At 33.9% G+C, this 24,478-nt stretch overlaps 1 protein-coding gene across 11 annotated transcripts in view; it reads left to right on the forward strand.

Moving 5' to 3' along the window:
- The window catches only part of DEUP1 (deuterosome assembly protein 1), a 95,601-nt gene that overhangs the window by 65,774 nt on the left and 5,349 nt on the right, over positions 1-24,478 (forward strand). For 3 of the 11 annotated variants that reach the window (XM_054439298.2, XM_054439297.2, XM_054439299.2), the window contains exons 11-15: positions 298-384; positions 1,185-1,276; positions 2,136-2,157; positions 12,391-12,587; positions 19,183-19,297. In XM_054439298.2, the coding sequence (XP_054295273.2) occupies positions 298-384; positions 1,185-1,276; positions 2,136-2,157; positions 12,391-12,587; positions 19,183-19,297 (513 nt within the window). Of the gene's footprint in view, positions 1-297; positions 385-807; positions 878-1,184; positions 1,277-2,135; positions 2,158-4,137; positions 4,236-12,390; positions 12,588-19,182; positions 19,298-24,478 lie in introns of those variants that run through there. The other 8 variants (XM_054439302.2, XM_054439301.2, XM_054439303.2 and 5 more) reach the window with 6 other exon arrangements.

The following is a 24,478-nucleotide window of genomic DNA, read 5'->3' on the forward strand; positions in this document are numbered from 1 at the left end:
GTGACAAATTGCATACAATAGAAAATAGAAACCAGAAATGGAATTTTGGGATTGGAGGACAAAAGTAAATGAATCATTATTGAAAGTATGTGTTTGTAGTTTAGCACTGATCAGAAAAAGACGTAAAGTGGTGCCTGCCAAAGATAGGAGAACTAAGTAAGAATACCTGAAATGTTATTGAAGAAGTGTTTCCCTTCATTACACTTAGAAAATATTTGTATTTACAAAACAAAATTTTAATAGAATTATGAGTTTTTATTATGAATTTTACATTTGCCTTTTATCTGCTAATTTCAGGTCTCAGATATGAAATATAAAGCTGTCAGAACTGAAAACACACATCTAAAAGGAATGATGGGAGATTTAGACCCTGGACGATACACGGTAATATGCTGACATCATTCAATAAATTGAACAAAGAGATTACTGAATTGGTCACGATTAACCTAGACATCATTTATTGAGCACTTGCTGTGTGTTAGACATGAAGGAGTTGGGTGGTAAATTATCTTGCGCTTCAGTTGAGGTTACTTTTATCCTCAGGCTACAACACTGGAATGTCTGGTTTTCTCCCTTGTTCTTTGGTTGGATTGGGCTCAATTCTGATCATTTCCCTCAAATATGCCAAGCATGCTATTTCTTTGCTTTTCTTCTTGCTGTTGCCTTTGAAATCCTATACCCTACGTGGCCTGATTCAAGTGCCAATCTTCCCCTCAATGAAGCCACCCCTGAGACCCCAGTCAGAATGAATGCCACATTTAGTTTGTATTTTGTTCTGACTTGTTTTGTTGCTTGTCACTTTCCCAGTGGATGGCAAGCAGAGAACCATGTCTTATTGGTATTTGTTTCACCAGTATCTCACATCTTCAGGCATAAAGTAAGTGTTCAATGAGTGTTGGTTGATTTAAAAGAGGGAGAAATAAATGAATTATTCAGGATAAAGGACTACTGGTTTTAACCAATGGCTCTATAGGTTTACACAAAGGAACTTAAACAGGCTCTGTGCATCTCCTTTCAATTGTTTAATGTAACAATAGAAAATTGATCTTTATATGAGAATTTTTATTTATTGAATGAATGAAATATTATTGTTAACTTGTTTATCATTTATTTGCTCTGAGAAAATTCTAAAATAATTTTCTGTGATATTATATACTTGTTCTCATTAATGGTCCATATTCTAGCATCAAAAGAGTACAAACATTCTGGAAGCATTCTGTCTTCTTCTTTGGGCATGGTTAGTGAATCCTGTGATTGGAGTACAGATGGATAAAAAGTAAGGCATAAGTTATTTTCCTATTTGTTACATTAAAAAAACTGTGTGTCATCTATGACATTTTTATTTCTAAATGCTGAACACACAAAAAGTTAAATCAGATCCTGCCTCCGTGAGTGCTTTTTTCACTCACAAAGTGGTATTTGTATTTTTTTTAACATTTCAATCTGAATGTTTTTAAGTGTATATTCTGGGTCATCACAGCCCTCACTGAGCCTGCCTAATTCTGGCTTGTTTAGGTGTTTGACTTTGTTCACCTTTTTGTGTTTTTAAGAAATAGCAGACACAGAGATGTATAAAGAAGCTAATTATCCACAACCCTATCCCAATCCAAAGCTATCCAGTGCTAACGAATTAGTGTTTGTTGTAGCATTCTGTAACTTTTTCCTTGCATATGCACACATAAGGAGGAGATGGGTTGAATGTTCTTTTACAGAAATAAATGTATAATATATACATTATTCCAAAACTGCCTTTTGACAGTCCATGAACATCTCTACAAATCAGTAGATGAACATCCTTTTATTTTTCCTAATTTCTTAGAAAAAAATATATGTTCATAAAAGATATACATAATTTTTTATAAATTTAATCATAACTTACATAAGGGCAATTTTAGTGCAGTCATTTTGTTCTTGCTGCTTGCTTTACTCCTGCCTCTTTCCTCCACTCATCTACCCGCATTATACCCCCTCCTCTAGATGATACTTGTTAACTACTTGGTATGTATTATTTTAAACTTTTTCAGATATATATATATACATAGAGTCATATAGTACCTATTTGGGGATTTTATCATCTTTTTAAAGTTGAATCATAACACATACTTCTCTGTGTCTTGTTTTTGTTCACTCAACAGTATCCGTTGGTATCTTTCCAAGGTAACTAATTTAAGCCTATTTTATTTTTATGATAGCTTGATAATATTCCATGGTGTGTATCAAAATTTATTAAACCATTTTTATAGTTATTTCAGGGATAATTTATTCAACTCTGTTTCCAGAGTTTTGCCTGAATGAACAATACTGTAAGAAAAATCCTTATACTTACACCATGGAATAGCTTGCTAGGAGTAAAATTGCTAATTCAAAGGATATGTGTGTTTTAATTTTAATAGCTATTGTTAAATCATGTGTCTACCATCTTTGTATGAGTACCTTTTAAAATTTCATTCTTGTAGGCATAGGTGTTATTGGTCTTTTTAATTTTTGTCATTCTGATGGTTATAAAGTAATTTCTCAATAGCTCTTTAATTTGCATTTCCCTGACTACCAGGTGAACATATTTTTGTATATTTATTGACAGTATGTACCAATATGAATTAGATATATCCTTTGCCCATTTTTCTTTTGGCTTATTTGTCTTTTTCATGTCAAATTTTTTTCTTTTTGAGATGGAGTCTCACTCTGTCACCCAGGCTGGAGTGCAGTGATCTTGGCTCACTGCAGCCTCTGCCTCCCCAGTTCAAGCAATTCTCCTGCCTCAGCCTCCCAAGTAGCTGGGATTACAGGCACATGCCACCATGTCCAGCTAATTTTTATATATTTTTAGTAGAGATGGGGTTTAGCCATGTTGGCCAGGTTGGTCTTGAACTCCTGACCTCAAGTGATCCACCAGTCTTGGCCTCCCAAAGTGCTGGGATTACAGGTGTGAGCCACCCCATCCACCCTCATGTCAATTTTTAACAATGCTTTTCCAAATCTGTTGTTTGTAACTTTGTTTATGACTTTTTTTTGGCTATGCAAAATCCTTTAAACTTCTACTTGATCTCTTTGTTTATAGCTTCTGAGTTTCCTTCCTTGACTAACAGGGTTCTCCCTTCTAAATATATATAGCTTCAGTTTTTTTCCAAAGATTATTATATCTTTCATCTAAGTCTTTAATCCATTTGTTTTGCATGGGATATAAAATGGAAACCAAATTTAAATTTTTATGTAAACATTAAGCTCAGTTTATTTAGTTTCTTCTGGTAATTTCCTGTTGGATCCTATTTGGAATTGAAGTAAGTTTATAGATTAACTTTGATTTGGCATTTTCATTATAGTAAATTTTTCCATCTAAGAATGGCTTTCCATTTCTTCATATTTTATGTTTTTCAAAAAGATCTTACCATTTTCTTTGTATAGGTTATGTCCTTTTCTTTTAAAATGTATTCCTAGGTGTTTTTTAAGGATGAGTTTGCTGTTAAAATAAAAAAATAAAAAATAAAATAAATAACAAAATTTATTCCCAAGTGTTTTGCGATTTTTTGTACTGTTATGAATAAAATATTTTCCTTTTTCAATATCTTGGAACTTATTGTTAATATAGAAAAAATACAAATTATCTTATTAATTTAAGTAGGCTTTTTACTAGAGGTTTCTTAGGCTTTTCTGAGATACAAAATCATATCAACAAAAATAGATAGTCTTATCTGTTTTCCACGGCTCATAGCAGGTTTTTTCTTTTTGATCATATACCATTTGCTAAAAACTCCAAGAAAATGTTAAATAATTACAGTGCTTGATGGAAAGTTTTCTAGTTTTTGATTTTAAGTGATGTGGTTTTAGAGGTTTCCTGTTTCATATATTTGTTCTTAATTTCTGGTCTTAGTTATATCTTTTTCTATTTTACTTAGAGTTGTTATTAAGAATTGCTGCTGGTCTTGTCAAATGCCTTTTTAGGAAATATGACATTATGTGGGTTTTGTTTTTTAATTTATTGATGTGTAATAGACTATGGTTAACAGATTCCCCAATACTGATCCACCTTTGAGTTTTTGGGATAAACCTTTTTAGTCATAGTCTTAGTTTGATAGGGCTGCTGTAACAAAGTACCAAAAGCTGGCTGGCTTGAAACAACGGAAATTTATTGTCTTACAGTTCTAGAGGCTTGAAGTCCAAATTCAAGGTGTCAGCAAGGCTATGCTCCCTCTGAAACCTGTAGAAGAGAATGCTTCATTGCATCTTCCTGAATTCTGGTGATTTGCCAACAATTGTTGGCATTCCTTGACTTGTAGATACAGCAGCCCAATCCTCTGTCTTCATATGAATTTCTCCCTGTACCTCTGTCTTCTTCCTGTGCTTCTTCCCATCATCCTCTCTCCTTGTGTGTCTGTTTCTGTGCCCAAATTTTCCCATTTTATAGGATGCTAGTCGTATTAGATTGTGGCCCACCCTAGTGACCTCATTTTTACACTATAAAGACCCTATTTTCAAATAAGGTCACATTCTGAGGTACCGAGGGTTAGGATTTCAACATGTCTTTTTGGGAGTGGCACAACTAAACTTATAATAGCCATATTTTAGGAATTTTGATATACTATCGGATTCTATGTGATAATATTTTATTTAGAAATGAAAATCTGCAGACTTCCAGTTTCAAAATGGTGGCATAAAAGCAAGCTGGCTTCATTCCCCCAACAGAATACCAAAAACAAATATGCAAATAAAGGCTATATATGACAAACTTACAGCTAACATCATACTAAATGGGGAAGAATTGAAAGCCTTTCCTCCAAGATCTGGAACAAAATAAGGATGCCCACTTTCACCACTTTTATTCAACATAATACTCGAAGTCCTGGCCAGAGCAATTAGGCAAGAGAAAGACACAAAAGGTCATCCAAATTGGAAAGGAAGAAGTCAAATGAGCCCTGTTCACAGACGATATGATCTTATGCTTAGAAAACCCTAAAGACTCCACCAAAAAAATTGTTAGAACTGATAAACAAATTCAGTAGTTTCAGGATATAAAAATATACCAAAACAAGTAGCATTTTTATATGTCAATAGTGAATAATCTGAAAAAGAAATCAAGAAAGCAATCTCATTTACAATAACTACAGAGAATATGAAATACCTAAGAATCAATTTAACCAAACAAGTGAAAGATATATACAAGGAAAACTATATATCTCTGATGAAAGAAATTGAAGAGGATTAAAAAATGGAAAGATATTCCATTCTCATGTATTGGAAGAGTTAATATGATTAAAATGACAATACTACTCACAACAATTTACAGATTCAGTGTGATCCCTATCAAAATGCCAATGACATTCTTCAAAGAAACAGAAAAAAAACTATTATAAAATCTATATGCAAACACAGAAGACCCTGAATAGCCAAAGAAATACTAAGTAGAAAGAACAAAGATGGAGACAGTATACTACCTGACTTCAAAGTATACTACAAAGCTACAGTAACCAAATCAACATGGGACTGGCATAAAAACAGACACATAGACCAATGGAACAGAATAGAGAACCCAGATATAAACCAATGCATTTAGAGCCAATTAATCTTCGATAACCACAATGAGATACCACTTCACACCCACTAGAATGACTAAAATTAGATATATTGAAAATAATGTATTTTCAAGAATATACAATAGGGAAAGGACAGCCTCTTCAATAAATGGTGCTGGGAAAACTGGTAATTACATGTAGAAGAATAAAACTAGACTCCTATCTCTCACCAAACAAAAATCAAATAAAAATTGATTAAAGACTTAAATCTAAGACATGAAACTATGAAACTACTAAAAGAAAACATTAGGGAAATACTCCATGACTTTAGTCTGAGCAAAGATTTTTTTGTGTAAGATCTCAAAAATACAGGCAATCAAAGGAAAAATAGGTAAGTGGGATAATATCAAGCTGAAAAGCTTCTGCACAGCAAAGAAAAGAATCAACAAAGTGAAAAGATGACCCACAGAATGAAAGAAAATATTTGCAAACTATCCATATGACAAGGAATTAATAGCCAAAATATATAAGGAGCTCAAAAAAACTCAATAGTAAAAAAACAAATAATTTGATTTAATAATGGCCAAAAGATCTGAATAGACATTTCTCGAAAGAAGACATACAAATGGCCAACAGGTATATGAAAAAAAAAATCAGTATCACTAATCATCAAAGAAACGCAAATCAAAACCACAATCAGATATCATCACATTCCAGTTAAAATGACTTTTATTTAAAAAGACAGGTAATAATGGATGCTGGCAAGGATTTGGATGAAGGGGAACCCTCATACACTGTTGGTGGGAATGTAAATTAGTATAGCACCTATGGAGAACAGTATAAAGTTTCCTCAAAAAACTAAAACTAAAACTACGATATGGTCCAGCAATTCCACTACTGGGTATATATCCAAAAAAAAGGAATCAATATATCAAAGAGATACCCGCTCTCATGTGTTTATTGCAGCATTATTTTCAATAGTCAAAATGTAGAATCAACCTAAGTGCTTATCAGTGGATGAATGGATAAAGAAATGTGGTGTATATATACACAATGGAATATTATTTAGCCAGAAAAAATAAAAAATAAAATCCTGTCATTTGTAGCAAATGGATGAAACTGCTAAAGGTCATTATGTTAAGTGAAATAAGCGAAGCACAGAAAGACAAATATTGCATGTTCTCACTGATATGTGGGAGCTGAAAATGTGGATCTCATGAAGATAGAAAGTAAATTGGTGATTACCAGAGGCTAAGAAGGATAGGGAGGAAGGGAGAATGAAGAGAAGTTGGTTAACGGATACAAGTATACTGTTTGGAAATATTACCTATTGTTCAACACTAGGTAATATATATGTATACATATATGTATGATGTATTATACATTTCAAAATAGCCAGAAGAGAATAATTTTGTTTCTAGCATAAAGAAAAGACAAATATTTAAGGCGATGATACCTCAAGTACACTGATTTGATCTCCACAAATTATTTAAATGTACTAATTTATCCTACGTACTCTGAAAATACATCTATTGTGGATCAATAAAAGAAGAATTTAAAATCTGTGTGTATAAATGAAATTAGTATATGGTTCTTTTTCTACTTGTTTTAAGGTTATACTATATTTATAATATGAATTGAGAACTTTATGAGTTGTTTAGAATAGTTTAAGTAATATTGGAAGTATCAGTTCTTTAAAGGTTAGAAAGAATTTAGCTGTGAAACTGGACCCGGTAAATCTTCAATTATTTTTCCACTCTCTTTTAGAGTACTTGGTATATCCAAGTTTCACTACTACTTCTTAGTAGTACTTCGTAGGTTATTTCGGTAATTTGTATTTTTCTAGGAAATCAATTTCAACTTGTTTTATTATTACCAAAGATAGTAATGTCCTACAGTTCTTTTTATCTCTTCTATATTCTGTTTATAATTCCTTTCTTATTCTTAAGCTTGTATAGTTTAGCATGCTCTCTATTTTTTGTCTTAACTCTGACTCACAAGTGATTTATTTTATTAGTATTTAAAAATATTGGCTTTTGGATTTATTATTCTTTTCATACATTTTTCTTAATTTTATTATTTTTAGTTTCATCAGTTAATTTTCTCTTTCTGCTGTTTTATTTGGTTATCCTTTCTTAATGAAGAAAATTTCTTGAAGAAAACTTTATCATACCTATTATATATTAAAATTTCATAATTAGGAAAAAATCCATAATTAGTTAATTCTTCCTGAAATAATTGGAATGCATAAATATAAAATTAAATAATTGGTGCTGAAATTTTACGTCAGGCAACAGAAACAAGATATTTACATCATTATTTTTGTCTTCTAAAATATGTGCTATTTGGAAAATATTAAAATAATAACTTTTCCTTTCTACAAGGAAATTACTGATCTTAAGGTTGGTTATTTCTGACCAATTATAGCTTTGAGAATCTTTCTACTTGACTACCTATGAAGCTCCCTGTTCATTTCCACTTAGAGAATGAAAGTTTACCACAGGCAGCCACCCAGTTCTAGGAATGCATGGGGTTATGCAGCTCCCATTTGGGGAATGTACTGATAGGACTTACTACCTGGTATCTAAGGTTTCCTGGGTCTCAGTGAGGAACGTAGAATAGTGGAGAAAAGTGAAGGGTTTTCTCTTATTCTGCTCTTGGGTAGCTAACAAATAAGCTTATCGTCGTAGGTTTTTTAATGCCATATTTACTTAGTCCTACAATTGTATTATTAATTTTTCTTTTATTTAAGAAAGTTGTAATAAAATCAGATTTAATTAGAACTCAGAATCTGTGGTAATTTTTAAGAGGACTAATTTGCTTTTCACTGTCCATAGAGTTTTCTAGATAAAATAGTAACATAAAAAATTAGTACCCTTACAATGATTAAAACATCCATTTACGTATTGAAAATTAACATACCAACTACAAAACATCATTAAAGCCAGTCTTTCTGTCAAAATGCTTTTTTAGCCTAATTGTTACTGTTAAATATACGTAAGTAAAAAGAAAAACCATACATGCAAAATATTATTTAGACACTTCAGTAATTAAGCCAGCCTCATCCTAATCTGTTGAAGTAAATGAGCACCAGGAGGTTTTGCCATTTCAAGAATAAAGAAATGGATTAAAACTATCAAACTCTAAAATTTTGAAAGAAACAAAAGTTGAGTAAATGCGTAAAAAGAATCCATCAGAAACACAAGAGGTGGGGGTGGATATATTCCTGAAATCATTAGAAATGCATTTAAGAAAAATATTAAATTAAATGAGAGGGTCCCAAAAAAGGGTTTTGTAAAGGAAAATGTACTCTTAAATGTAAAACATGCAAATACATTACCTGTGTAATTCTTTTAGTTCATGCTCACAACACTTATTTAATTATGGTACATTTAGGAAATTGCAGGGTTTTAAAAAATCATTATTATCATTCTTAATTACTTTAAACCAACATTGGATCAAAAATAATCACAGATTAAATCTAATTTTATAGGAAAAGCTTAAACAAAATTTTAACTGAGCAGCCGACCATCAAGAATTCTATACTTTGACTGGTAGATATCTTATTAAGAGTCAAATTTTCAGTCTTATTCTCAACCCTTTTCAACCAGGTCTGCGCATATGATTATTTTTCCTTATGGAAGGAAAAAATTTATAAGACCCTGCCTCCTTTATTTTTATCACAAATCTACTCTAATTTTAGAATAAGCACTCCTTCCTCTTCTAAAGCAAGAGACTACAGATTGCTCTTTTATCTGCATTTATGCCTCTCAAAAAGAATAAATGTTGAGAAATCCTAAAGGCAGAGCTTAATAAGCAGAGAAATACCTTCAATGGCCTTCCTTTTTCAAAGAGCACCTTGGTCAGTAGCTTTAGAAGCATATAACCTTCCCTGTATTGATTTGTGGAAAAGTTTGCCCTCCTGAAGCATTTTCTTCCATTCAAAAATGAGACTTTGCTACATATTTACTAAACCTCCATAATAGGTAGTAAGCGGAAAATGTAGTAAGCAGATTTGGCCTTTGAAGCAAAAAATGAAATACGTAAACATTTTAATACCTAATATGTATGTATTTCTGCATTTATTTATTACTATTGATACTAATATGATAGTATGTAAACAATTTTCAATGTGCAATTAGTCAAAAATTTTACAAAACTTAGGATGATTTTATGGGATGCCTTTATGAAAGGCACTCAAAGCTTTAAGCTTAGGAACTTAGTTCTAAGCTGTAATCATTTATTGTTTTATAGACTTTGAACCACAGATATTTGGAGCTTCGAAAAAGATGTTTTACTCAGGTTATTTTTGTATGCTAAAATATTACCCTTTTGAAAACATAGAACTATTGTTTAAACAGCAGCTACACAACTCATGCATATTCAAATCTGAGGAGTAGAAAGAACTGTATAAAATCATTAAGAGCATTTTTCATGAGTTTTTATTGTAAGAATATATACTATTTTTTAAAATTTTGTGAAAAGTTTAGATACTCCCTAGGAAACTTCTTATGTTTAATTGAAATGGCCTCAGCAATCTTTATTCTTACTCTAAACCTCTCGTTTTGTAATTTAGACATGCTTCATATTCTATTCTGAGGACACACTAAAATTGAGTGTCTCCTACCAGGTAGTGAAACTTCATAAGGCAGATAACATTGCTCAGAATTGTGTAGAACTGGCACAATCTCAACTGTAAGATCAGTAAGTAAGATAGAATGATCTGGAATCAGACCGCAATCTATATTAATTTAGTATATAATTTGCTGAATCATCCAACAGTGGAGAATAGATGTTTTCATCAATATGTGATTAGAACAATAATTATTAACTTTAAGTCTTTTCTCATTTTGTATGAAATTAATACCAAATAACTAAATAATTAAATGTAAAATAACAAAATTATAAAACAAATAGAAGAAAATACAAGTGAATATTTCTTAGCTTTTAGGATGAAAAGAAAAAATATAAAAGCAAGGAAGAAGTCACAAGGGAAAAAGACTGACAGATTTCATTAAATAAAAATTTTAAAAAACTTTCTGTATAAAATATATCACACACTAAAATTAAAACTTAAAATCACATGGAAATCATATTTTCAACTAACTTAAGAAACAGTAACTTAGGATTAGTACACCTAATGTAAAAAAAAATTCCTTCAAATTAGTAAGAAAAACACAGACACCCTAATGAGAAAATAAGCTAAGGACACAAATAACACAGACGCCGTAATGAAAAAATAAGCTAAGGACAGAAATAGACAATTGACAAAAGATAGAGTAAAATTTGCCAGGAAACATATATATTTTACTTCACTAATAGCTAAATAAAAGTTACTATTTTTATCTGTCAAGTTGGCAAATTTAACGAAATGGTAATATTGAATGGTTGTGAGTGTAGTAAGACAGGCTCTTTAATACATTAGTGGTGGGTATTTATGAGATTGAAATTTATAAGATTTATAGGGGAGGAGGCTGGACATTTTTAAATCAAGGTCTTCAACAACATTCACACAATTTAACCCAGTGGTCCCACTCCTTGGACTCTAGCTAAAGAAATACAGACCAAGATTTATGTATAAGGAAATCAACACAGTGTTAATTATTTTGAAAAACAAAACTAAATTCAACAATAGAAGAATGGTTAAATGAATTTATTTGTACCTCTACCGATGCAGTCATTAAAAATCTTATTTTTTAAGAATATACAATGTTAAAGGGAAAATAGCTTCCAAAACTTTACTGCATTTTATACATTACAGTTTTGTAACTATAGTTACAATGTTGTAAGTATGCATATGTTATATTTTATACTGACTATATTTCCTATTGATATTTATACAGTCTTGTACTGCATAGCACTGTTTTAGTCAACAATGGACTGCATATTAGGACAGTGGTCCCAAAAGATTATAATATTTCTATGTTTAGGTATGTCCAGATACACAAATACTTTTATACAGGTTTGTAGCCTAGAAACAATAGGCTTTACCTTACAGCCTAGGTGTATAGTAGGCTATACCATCTAGGTTTGTGTAGGCACACTGTATGATCACATGATGAAATCAGCTGACGTCGCATTTGTCAGAATGTATCCCCATAATTAAACAACACGACTGTATATTGATTATAATTTTCTAAGTAGCCATACATTATAATTATATTGATATTTTATGTTGATATTGTATTTTCTCTTGGTAGGAAAAAGACTAGAAAGATATAAATATAAATGTTAATAGCAGTTATCACTGAGTGTTGGTAGTACGGAATATTTATTTTGTTCTTAATACCTTATATTTTCTATAATGTCATATATATGATTTTATGTGCCCATATATTAATACGTGCCCATCTTATTTTAATCAGAAAAAAATTCCTTTAAAATTTAAATGCATGCTATTTCTAGTTCCATTATTAATCAACACTAGAAGGTATATCCTATGAACACAAAAAAGCTTGAAATCTAGCTAATTTGTTCTGTTAGATTGGTGCGAAAGTAATTGCAGTTTTGCCATTGAAAGTAATGGCAAAAACCGCAATTACTTTTGCACCAACCTAAATAGATACAGACAGCAATAATGCATAGAGTAAACCTTTTCTGTTTTGGAGCATGAGCAATATTGTATGGATTGCACCATCCAACAGTGGGGATGATGCAATATATACATCATTGCAAATGTGTTCCACGACAGCTACTCCTGGGTATCTGCTTGTCGTGAGGAGGTGAGGGGGTGGAAAGGAGCATTTAGAAAGTGAGCAAGAGTACAGCCACATCACTCGGCTCAAATGAAAGGGCCTTTCCAGCACAAGTCTCCAAACACACAGAAAATATGCATTACTTATAAGGGGCAGTTTATTCAATGATAGTTTATTTTATTCTCTAGAGTATGGACTTCACTAACAGGGAACATTCAAGGCATACATCTATTAATAAACTGCAATATGAGAATGAAAGGCTCCGAAATGATCTTGCAAAACTTCATGTCAATGGCAAATCAACCCGGACTAATCAAAACACCTATGAAGAAACAGGAAGATATGCCTATCAAAGCCAAATAAAAGTGGAAAAAAATGAAGAGAGGTATGCTGGCTCCATTATATAAGGGCATAAATTTAAAAACATGTAATTAAAATTTATTTTTAAAGAATTCAAATTATATCTTTATACACTTTCTCTTCTGTGGTTTAAAATTTATTTTATAATGATAATGCAGTAGGCTAGATACATTGCTTTATAAGAAATTGTGTCGATTTGAAGTGCGTGGAGTGTTACAGTGGATTTTAGTTTGTTAGTCATCTCAGATCTTTTTGGGAGCTGAGGAGGTATACAAAACATACAGATAAGTAATTTTACTTTTGATGTCATGGGAACAGAGAAAACTAGATTTAAACAGGTATATTGTTCAAACAAAATAGAAAATATAGGAACATGTCACTTCTCACCTACCTTCAATAATAGATACACTTTCTTTTTTGTTGTTTTTGTTTTTTGGGGTTTGTTTGTTTGTTTTGAGATGGAGTCTCACTCTGTCGCCCAGGCTGGAGTGCAGTGGTGTGATCTCGGCTCACTCCAACCTCTGCCTCCCGGGTTCAAGTAATTCTCATGTCTCAGCCTCCCAAGTAACTGGGACTACAGGCCCCCACCACTACACCCGGATAATTTTCATATTTTTAGTAGAGACAAGGTTTCACTATGTTGGCCAGGCTGGTCTCGAACTCCTGATCGCAAGTGATCCACCCACCTCAGCCTCCCAAAGTGCTGGGATTACAGGCGTGAGCCACCACACCCGGTCAATAGATACACTGTCTATTGACATTCTAGCAATGGCAACAAATTATTGGTCATTTTGTAGGGAAGGAATCTATGGATGTATAAGAGGTTTTCTCCAAATGAAGAGAAGTGTATGGAAAATAATTATCTGCTGTCCACATTATTCCCATACTCTGTAAAAGGTCTTATTCAAAATTAAAATCTATCAAGCACAAAAATAGGCTAATTTATTCAATTTTAATAAAAGATTTATGGAGTCATAACAGTCTCTGAAAGCCTTTTACTGTTTTCCCAAACTTGGAAAATGCTGAACAAAATAAGCAAGTTTATTTTATACAATATTTCTCAGAGCCATTAATATGTTAACTTACACTGTGAGTGTCCAACAAGGGATATGGTATGCAGCACTCCCCAGACATATTTGATACCAATTTATTATTTCACTTTATAGTGCCAAGAAATGGTGGATTAGTAGGTCCAGACCCAACTTCATTGCAACATTTGCTCATAAGCTCATAATAGTTAGCATGAAAAACCTTATATTTTGTTGTTATATAACAGAATTAATATTTACAGCCCTGGAAAATTTTCTTAACCTTTGTCACCCTCGATTTTCTATCTGACAAACAAGATTAATAATTGTAAGATTTTCGTGAGGACTATAGGAGAAAAACCGTACACAACTTATAGTTCCATAAATGTTAACCATTATTACTAACAAAATTGTTAGTATTTATAATAATATTAATATTTCTCCCACAACTTATGGTACATAAAAAGTATATTTGGGCAAATAGACAAATGGCTGAATCTGACATAGCCTCAAAGATAGTTCTGTGGCGGAGAGGTGGTGCCAGACTCATCTTTTTAAGTAAGCATACTCAGCTCTACAGGTAGATAAATCCATAAGTCCATGGAATATATTAAAAAAAATGTTCAACATAAAACAGATGTTCAACATTCTTATGGATATAGTACAGCCCCCTCCTACTTTCAGCACCTCAGCCATGTGTATATTAGAAGGATATATTGTAGCCCCATGCGGGAAACAGTAACCATTCAAAAGTACCAAATTAATAACCCCTTTTCAGGTAAAGAAGCAAATGAAGGAGGACTGACTGCCACCCCTAAAAAGTATCATGGGGGGGTGCTGTGGTGGGGTGTTGGTAGTGGCAGCAGCAGCAGGATAAAAGCAGTGTAGGAAGGATGAAAGAGGTCACTGGGCACGGCCATGGACCAGTTCTATGGTGAATGTGTCCATTTGAAGATCTGTCCAAAGGAGTGTAATCTTGATTTTGGTGTAAGAATATATGTTCTAATATGGAATCAATAAGCTTTACAGAGTACTTATGGATTCATTCTCCATTGGTCAAATTACGACTCCCATGTAGTGTATATAGTTGCCTTATTGCGAGAGAAAAGCAAGCCCATGAAGACACTAAAAAGGGTCACCTGCGTATGTTAGTCACTGATCTGTATTGAGCACCCATTGGGTACACAACACTATTTCCAATTCGTGCTAGTTGGGAATAACTTTGAAAGCTTTAGATGGAGATACCAGGTGTTGTTATTTAAACAAAAAGACAGTTACTCTGCCTTTTATTATTTTTAGAAAGTATTTTTATTGTTTGGGTTACCCCCTTTTTTCTCTTTGTCAGGCAGTACAGAATGTGTTAAAAGTTATCTAACAAAAACAAGACAGTAGGAGACACAAAAAGCAACATAAGAGGTAAAATGCTCAGCAGGAGATTATCTTAATAAGCAGTTTAGACTGCTATTCCTGCTGCAAAGCCTTGTGTCCTGCCAGTTTCATTTGTTGAAAGTTTCATTAAATTTGTTTTAATGCCTTGTCTGATTTCAGTGTTCTCCAGTGACCTGTTTTTTAAAAGAAACAGTATTTCAAATGTTCTGAATAATTTATTACCATGTAAAACCTACTATGGGGAAGAGTTGTTGAGATGCTAGGACACTGTGAACTCACCAGTGAAGAACTGCAAAGCAGATATCTCTCTGTTAATGTTAGCAACTGAAAAACGAAATCACCTTTTTTTCCCTCACAACACAGCTCAGTGAAGTGAAATAGTAAAAAACTATATATGTATATTTGTTAGGCATAAATTAATCAAAAACATACAAAGTATCTTTACATATCAATGGCTAATGCAGTAAGGTCTTGTTAAAGTATTTGAGGAAGGAAAAAGCTTTTACATAAAAGTATATGAAGAAAATGTTCCACAAAATGTTAAGATCCATAGTCTAATTTTAAGGCAATTCTTACTTTTAACTGAGGAAGATTTGTATAATACATTCTTAACCTTTTATTTCACTTTGAAGCAACTCGGTTTTGTTGTTTTTCACTCCTGTTCAAAGTGATACATTTTTAATGCTCACTCACTTAAAATGTGAAGCATTTTAGGATATTCTAAAGCATTTGCTTTCCAATAAGACAGCTACTTAGCACTTTCTTAAAAAATATGAGTGAGAGGTGATTGAATTTGGTGTGGATGTTTTAAATATTGTTTTTAAAAGTTAGAGTTTTGAAGTTTCAGGATAATTTACAAGCTAATTTGGAGTAGTGGTATCCAGAGCTATTAATATGTAACTAATTTTAATGACAAATCAATTTTGTAATAAATGGAGTTTTATCTCTATATAAGACACATACTTAAAAATGAATTTATGGTTTTAAAAGTTGTATCATGTACTAGACAGATTTTAGCAGTCAAACATTAATCATTAAAATGCTTCAAGTCTAGCTAATAAAGAGTTTCTAATACTAAAAAACCACAGTCAGCAGGTTTGTAATAACCACTCACAAGATCTCTTGTCAAGGAATGAATAGACATCTAGAAGCCTAAATCTGAGAATGTTTGTACTGTGGTTTTGCTCAATAAGGAGCAAAACATAGGTTGACAGTTCTAGTACAGGAAACAATGAGCAGTTCATGGAATAGGGAGTTTAGTGGAGTGTTGGAAGGTGAGGCTGGAAAAAGGTAAAGAAGGAATCTTGCTCCATGCTAAGGACGTTATCCTATGGCCAAGGGGAATATTAATGGAGGGACAGGACTGGATATACATGTCTAACAAAGCTGAAAATTGTGAAGCATTGACTCAAGTCTCAAGTGGACAGAGTTCTGCTCCCCAGCAAAGCAACTGGGGCCTGCTGTCCTGGTGAAACCACGCAGCAGCCTTGGAATAGGCCTGTGGAAAAGATCATTGAACAGATCAGCTTGTGAGAGGATATTAAAAGCCTTCCGAAATCATTTTTAAGATAGCTTTTAAATTGATATGTGTAGCACTTTATGCAAGGTGGTTTTATGAAGTATTTGAATAGCTGTATTCTTGAAGAAGAACTTGTCAGATATAAAGATGATTTAAAACAAAAGTACCTTACTTCATAATGTTGTCTGTACATTTTATTGAACTTACACTAAAAAGAATGTCCCTATATAAATGTTAGTAATTAACACCATAAAACTGTATCTGTACATCCAAAGCAAAATGGATAATTAAGATAATTATTTGGATAATTTAGCACAAATAATACTTTGCCTGAAATCTCTGTGAGATAACAGACAGATATATACTTCTTGAATCGCTACTAATTTTTTTTCATTGTGCTTTGAAGTATAGATAGTAACCTCACTCAAAAGGTTCAGCTAAAGATTATATGCAGATATACTATGCAAATGTTACAATTCTACTTGAATTGTGAGATGTTTCATCTTATTGTGCACATCATAAACCATGTTATTTCAGCTTAATTTGCTGTTCTGTTTCCATGGTAATTATAGTTTGGAAGAATGAGTAAAAAAAAAAAAAGATGTATCTCAAGATAAGCAAAAATGGAAAACATGTTGTATTTGTTTTTGTGCACTAATTTACAGATGCCTCACTTAACTTTTATTGCTATTTGCATGCATAGCTTTGAAAATGTTTGTATAATAAGAAACAAGTCTGTAAATTAGATAGTCTTTGGATAAGACCAGAGAAAAATAATGTGAATTTTTTTTTAACTCTGTTAAATTAAACTATGAAGGCTTTGAAAAGGGCTAATCAATACCTGTGGAGAATTTGAACCATTAGTAAAAATAAATAATTTCAAATTGAAGGGATTTTCGTTTTGATGGTCTTTGATGATTTTTTTTTTTTTTTTTTTTTTTTTTTTTTTTTTGAGAGGGAGTCTCTCTCTGTCGCCCAGGCTGGAGTGCAGTGGCGCGATCTCGGCTCACTGCAAGCTCCGCCTTCCGAGTTCACGCCATTCTCCTGCCTCAGCCTCCTGAGTAGCTGGGACTACAGGCGCCCGCCGTCACACCAGGCTAACTCTTTCGTATTTTTAGTAGCGACGGGGTTTCACCATGTTAGCTGAGATGGTCTCGATCTCCTGACCTTGTGATCCGCCCGCCTCAGCCTCTCAAAGTGCTGGGATTACAGGCATGAGCCACTGCGCCCAGCCTCTTTGATGATTTTATTACATGTAAACCCCAGTTTCATGAAAGATATTTATTTAATCCCAAACAGCCCATACCTTTAGGACCTTTTTTGTGAAACTTTAGGATAAATTGGTTTGTTACTTGTTTTATTATTCATTTGCTTAGTCAACAAACCAAAATTCAAAATCTCAATGTTATTGTTTTCACTCTCATTTTCTAACCTATGTTTTAGCACAAACAAATTCCATGCTATGTGACTTTCATTGAAATAATGGGGTTTTTTAAGTCAAGAAAATCTGGATTTGAGTCCAAAATCTAAAGACATCACTTCCTAGCAATTTATTCTGATTTAAAAAGTAAATAATTAGACGAATAATTGAACTTTTAAATCTTAGTCTCCTCATCTGTGGATAGTATCCAGCGTATTAGGGTTATTTTGAAGATCAGATTAGTTTAATAATAATAATACCTAATCTTTACTAAACATTTACTATGTGCCAGGCATTGTTTTCTAAGTGTTTTACATATATTAATCATTCAACTCTCATAACAACCCTTTTATAAGTGAGAAAATTAAAATCACAGAGAGATAAAGTTACCTGCTCAAGATCACACAACTAGTAACTGGAGGAGCTTAGGAGATGGTGTAAATTGAAAGCATGTTTTAAATTATCAAAATCTATAGAAATTAGAGTTATTCAAAGACTTGTTGGCTGGGCACGGTGACTCATGCCTGTAATCCCAGCACTTTGGGAGGCCAACGCAGGTGAATCACAAGGTCAGGAGATCAAGACCATCCTGGCTAACACGGTGAAGCCCCGTCTCTACTAAAAATACAGAAAATTAGCCTGGCGTGGTGGCGGGCGCCTGTAGTCCCAGCTACTCGGGAGACAGGAGAGTCTCTTGAACCTGGGAGGCGGAGGTTGCAGTGAGCTGAGATCGCGCCACTGTGCTCCAGCCTAGGCGACAGAGCAAGACTCTGTCTCAAAACAAATAAATAAATAAATAAAATAAAAGACTTGTTTAGCATAAAAATAGTATAATTCTGTTAAGAAAGCCAGTGAGGTTAAGTGTAAAAGAGAATAGAAAAAGAGTATCTATTTAGAACTGTCAAGGGCAACAGTGTAATTAGCTTTTTGGAGACTTTTCTCAAACTGCTTTACATTATTAAAATAAATGACAAAGACATACAAAAATATAACACAGAAAGGGAAGCAATATAGGCAATAAGGATCGCAAAATATTTTTAACAATTGTTAAGTTTTCTGCCTCATTTTTAATCATTCTAATCCTTTAAATGAAATAGAAATTATTTATCAGGAAAGTCATATTCAAAGAAACGCCCAGGTAACAAGCCCAAACATTTTGTTGTGCTTTCCCCCTACTTAGACATCTGAGAGATTAAAATCCTTAGCTACATAAATAAACATGTGTCCTTGATAGCAACAACAACAACCATTTCTTCTCTTTTAGACTTAGTCACGATTGTGAGCCAAATAGAAGTACAACGTCTCCCTTGCCACCTTTGACATTTCAAGCCAAAGAAATGACAAGTCCTTTGGTTAGTGATGATGAACTATTCCCACTGGTGAGTTGCTGGTTGTGAGCTTTTCTTTTCTTTAATGGGTTATTGCTTTACTCTTACACTGATGTCAATAAACTGATGTACATAGTAGTTTGTTTGTTTTTAATCTCACTCCTTGAATAGGACTCCAAGATGGGTCTGCGAGTCATTTGGCCATACCTATCTATACAAGAAAAAGATATCCATAATATTTCATAAAGTGTTTCAGTCAATGATTATTAACCTCTAATGCAGGCCAGAATTACTGGAGATGGTTTTTTTAAAAAAAATGCAAGTGCTTGGGACTCACCCTTCAATATTCCACGAGTCCTCAAGGATCTGTATATTTTAAAGAGCTACAGTGATCTTTTGGACTGGTTTAAAACACCTTTTCTATTGACTCTGCCATACGTGCAGACACATGTATAAATCATAAATGGACAGGTTGATGAGTTATCACAAAGGGAATGTAACTACCACCCAAGTAATGAGCAGAACATCCCCAGCACTCCAGAAGCCCCACTCATGTTTCCTTCTAGTCTCTACTTCTGCTTGCTCCCAACATAACCACTATCCTGACTTTTAACATTATCGATTTGTTTTGCCAACTTGTAAATTTTATATAAATGATATCATATGATAGATATTATTTTGTTTCTAGCTTCTTTTTCTCAACCTTGTTTTTTAGATTCATCATCACCCATATTGTTTTATACAGCTGTAGTTTATTTTTGTTTCTCTATAGTAATCTATGGGATATAAATACCACATTCAATGACAATAAAATTCATTTATTCATTCTACTGTGGATGGACATTTGAGTCATTTCCAATTTGGGGGTATTACAAATACTGCTGCCAAAAAATTCTTTTATGAATCTTTTGGTGCATGTGTATATGCATTTCCACTGGGTATATATACCTAAAATGGAATACCGAGGTCATAGGATATGACCAGCTTTAGTAGGTACCGCCAAACTGTTTTCCTGTAGGAGCCAATGAATATCTCAAGTAGTGTATAAGAGTTGTCCTTGCTCTACTATCTAACACATGGTAATATAAGCCTTTTTAAATTTAGCTATTATGGTCAGTGTGTAGTAAGATCCTGTTGTGTGGTTTTAATTCATGTTTCTCTGGTGAATAATGAGACTGAGCACCATTCATATGTTAATTGGCCATTTTGATATCCTTTATAAAATATCTGTTCAATTTCCTCACTTAATTTTCTGTTGGATTGTCTTTATTGTTATTGATTTATGGGTATCCTTTCTATTCTTGATATAAGCCCTTTGTTGCTTTTATGTTGGTTTTGCCTTGTAATAGAGACTAGAAGTAAAAGTTAAGCTATTTTGGTAGAAGAATGCTTAAAACCATTAGCTTTTGAAGTATTAGAGATGTCTAAAGCCCTGAAATGCTCTTTTGTGTTCGTCTCAACATAAAATGCCAACGTTATTTGAACAGACTAAAATCCATACCAATAATGTAAACTAAATAAAATTCCTCATTTAAGTTATGAGAAATTCTAAGGGGATTTTGCAAATTCTGCATCAATAAAACTTTGATCACTAAGGACTTAAAGTAAGCACATATTTCAGTCAAGCAATGGAAAAAGTTGCTAAATACTGCACTGTGCTGATATCAGATGATTTTAGGATTTTTAGGATCACAATTAGTGTCTGCTCAAATATCACCTTATCAGAGATGCCTAAGCAAACAGTCCGAAATAGCACCTTCCTCTTCACTCCCTGCCCCTCATCTTGCCTTTTTTCATAGCACTTCACTGTTAGACATTTTGTTGCTTGTCCTCCCTCCTTTAGAATGTATGCTCCATGAAAGCAGGGGGTGTTTTCTATTTTTGTTTTTGTGGTAACCCAACACCTAAAATAGGGTCGGTACTAGTAGGCACATAAAAGACATGCAGAAGTATCTGTTGATTTCATTTAATAACATGGGGCTTCCTTCTATCTCTAAAATTCTACATTACTCTTTTGAGGAATTCCTAACCTCCAGAGTAACCAGGAAAGAAAATTCTCAACTCTTCTAGGAACAGGGCTTGGGGAACTTAATCTGTGATGGAGGCCTTAAAAATCCTATGGGAAGCCACTGCATTTTGACATCCACATCAGTACCATTCCTATCAAGACTACTGCCGATCTTCTAGTTGCTAATTAAATGCACATTCTGAAGTATTCATCTTTCTTATTCTTTTTGTCTTGAGACTCTTATGTTCTCTGGCTTCTATGACACTATACTCCACTGATTCTCCTGCCACCCTCTGGCTACTGTTTCCCAGCCTGTTTCTAAGGTTCTCCCTCCTATTTCTGTCCCTTCAATATTAGTGTTATTTATTCATAAAATAAAATAAACATGTATTGAGCACCAACTATATGGCAGCTCCTGTTCTAAACATGTCTTTGAATAAGATAGATACATAAGTAGTATGGTGAAAAAAAAAAGAGGAAACTTCATCAATGGATGAATGGATAATCAGATTGTGATATATACATACAATGGAATATTATTCAGCCATTAAAAGCAGCTATGCCAAAAAAGGCCAAAAATTACTACAATGTGGATGAGCCTCAAAACATGTTAAGTGAAAGAAGCCAAACACAAAGGCCATATTGTATAATTCCATATATATGAAATAGGCAGAATAGGTAAATGAAATCCATTGAAACAATGTAGATTGGTGGTTACCAGGGGCAGTGGGGAGGGAGAAATAAGGAGCAGTGGCTTCAGGAGTACAGAGTTTTCATTATGGATAATGAAACTATTTTGGAACTAGATACAGATGGTCGTTGCACAACATTGTGAATGTACTAAATGCCACTGAACCGCTCATTTTGAAATGGTTAATTTTATGTGAATTTTATCTCAAAAACAAACAAGAGGAGAAAAATTAATGATTGGAAATAAATGAACAAATAAGAAAATATCAAGGCCAGGCGCTGTGGATCACGCCTATAATCCCAGCACTTTGGGAAGCCGAGGCAGTCAGATCACCTGAGGTCAGGAGTTCAAGACCAGGCTGGCCAACACGGTGAAGCCCCGTCTCTACTAAAAATACAAAAATTAGCTAGGCGTGGTGGCGCATGCCTGTAGTCCCAGCTACTCCAGAAGCTGAGGCAAGAGAATCGCTTGAACCCAGGAAGCAGAGGTTGCAGTGAGCTGAGATAGGATCACTGCTCTCCAGCCTGGGCAACAGAGCGAAACACTGTCTCAAAAAAAAAAAAAAGAAAAAGAAAATATCAAATAGTGATAAATGCTGTGATGAAAAGAAAAGCAGGTAATGTGATAGGGAGTGATGAAAGTATGGGGGATTATTTTAGGTTGAGTAGCCAGGAAAATTATCATTGAGAAAGGGAAATTTAAGGTGAAACCCAAACAACAACAAATCCAGCCTTGCAAAGATCTGGTAGAAGAGAGTTTCAAGTAAGGGAACTATAAGGCAGGAATGAGTTTGGCAGGTATGAGAACCAGAAAGGTTGGGGGACCTTCTGGAGCTTAGAAGGGAAGAGGGAGACTGGAACAAAAGGGAACAGATAAGTTGTCAGGGGAAGTCCAGTATATGAGGTCAGTAGGTCATGGGAAGGAGCTTGGATTTTATTTTAAAACAACGGGAAGCCATTGTAAAGTTTCAGTTAGGAAAATACTGGTCTGTTTACTCCATTTCAAATTATTTTACTCTGTTTAATAATAAACAGATATGTTTAAAATTTTAAAAAGATCCTTTTTACTGCTAAATAAAGAATAAATTATAGAGGGGCAAGGGTAGAAGAGGAGACAACTATTGTAAGACTATTTCAGTAGCCTAGGCAAGAGATGATGCTGGCTTGGTAGCAGTGAAGACAGAGCAACATATTAGATCCAGGAAATATTCTGGTGTGTAGACCAGACTTGAGAATGACTCCTAGGATTTCAACCTGAGCATTGAGTGGATGCTAATACCACTTTCTGACATGGGAAGACTAGGGAAGAAATAGGGTTAGAGGAGAAATCATGATTTCTAGGTTGGACATATAAGTTTAAAATGTTTACTAGACACCCAAACGTAGACATTAAATAGTCAATAGGATATGTGAATCTGATATTCGAGGGAGAGATCAAAGCTAGAAATATAAATGTGGGAATAATCAGCATATGGTTGGTATTTAAGTCTATAGAACTGGATGAAAATACTTCAGTATAAAAAAGAAATCATCCCAATACAAAGCCTTAGGTCATACTATTGAGTGACCTAATGGGAATCCTGAAGGAAAGGAGGAAAGTTTGATAATGAAGAGGATGGGGCTCAAGGAGGGTCCTCTTTCATTTGCAGAAACAAAGTCACTGAGAGGTAAGAAGAAATAGGATCTGCAGTATAGGAGGAAGGATGAGTTTCTGAAACAGGAGGATGGCCTAAAATTCAGCTACAGATACAAATGGATGTGGAATGAGGGAGCTCCCCTCTGACTCCTAGGAGGAAGGCAGGCCACAACGTAATGAGTAAGAAAGTGTAACATACTAGGGAAGTGCAATAGAATCACCCTGCAGTGTACACTGACCACATGATATTTATGGTCATGAATTTAAAGTGAAACTAGTCCATGCAGTAATTTACCCCCAACCTGTTGGCCCCGGCATTCAGCTGCTCAGGTGTAGGCAAGACCCGGGCAGATGGGTCAGCTTAATTAGGGGTGGGTTTTACCAGGTTATTAGGATAGAGACAAGATACAGAGGTTTACCAGGTAATGAGGATAGAGACAAGATACAGGGAGGGATAAGTTGCTGAATGGTTATGAGATGGATGGGAATAAGCAGAGTTAGAAAGGAAGAGAGAGTATGAGGAAGATGATAGATAGTGAAAAGGAAAGAGTCTAAATGAGGTCAGAGAAATGCTGGTGTGGGAGTACTAGATTAAGCATGCTGGAAGGATGATGGATAGGTTGCTTTAAATCTCAATTAGTAAATAATGCAGTTCTCATTGATGATAGTGTCAAGGACATGCTATGTGGGTGGATGCCTGATACGAAGGATTCCTCAGGACTCCATCTTTTAACTTCTTTTTTTCCTTTTACTTGCCTATCTTGGATAATTTCAGTCAATCTCATGGCCTTGTCATCCATAACTTCCAAGTCTGTCTCTCTGATTCAGACCTATATTCTGAGTCCTAGATTGACGTATCTCACCGTTTACTTGAGTCTGTTAAGTCTCAAGTCACCTC

This window comes from Pongo pygmaeus, chromosome 9 (assembly GCF_028885625.2).
Source record: "Pongo pygmaeus isolate AG05252 chromosome 9, NHGRI_mPonPyg2-v2.0_pri, whole genome shotgun sequence".
Classification (NCBI taxonomy): Eukaryota; Metazoa; Chordata; class Mammalia; order Primates; family Hominidae; genus Pongo; species Pongo pygmaeus.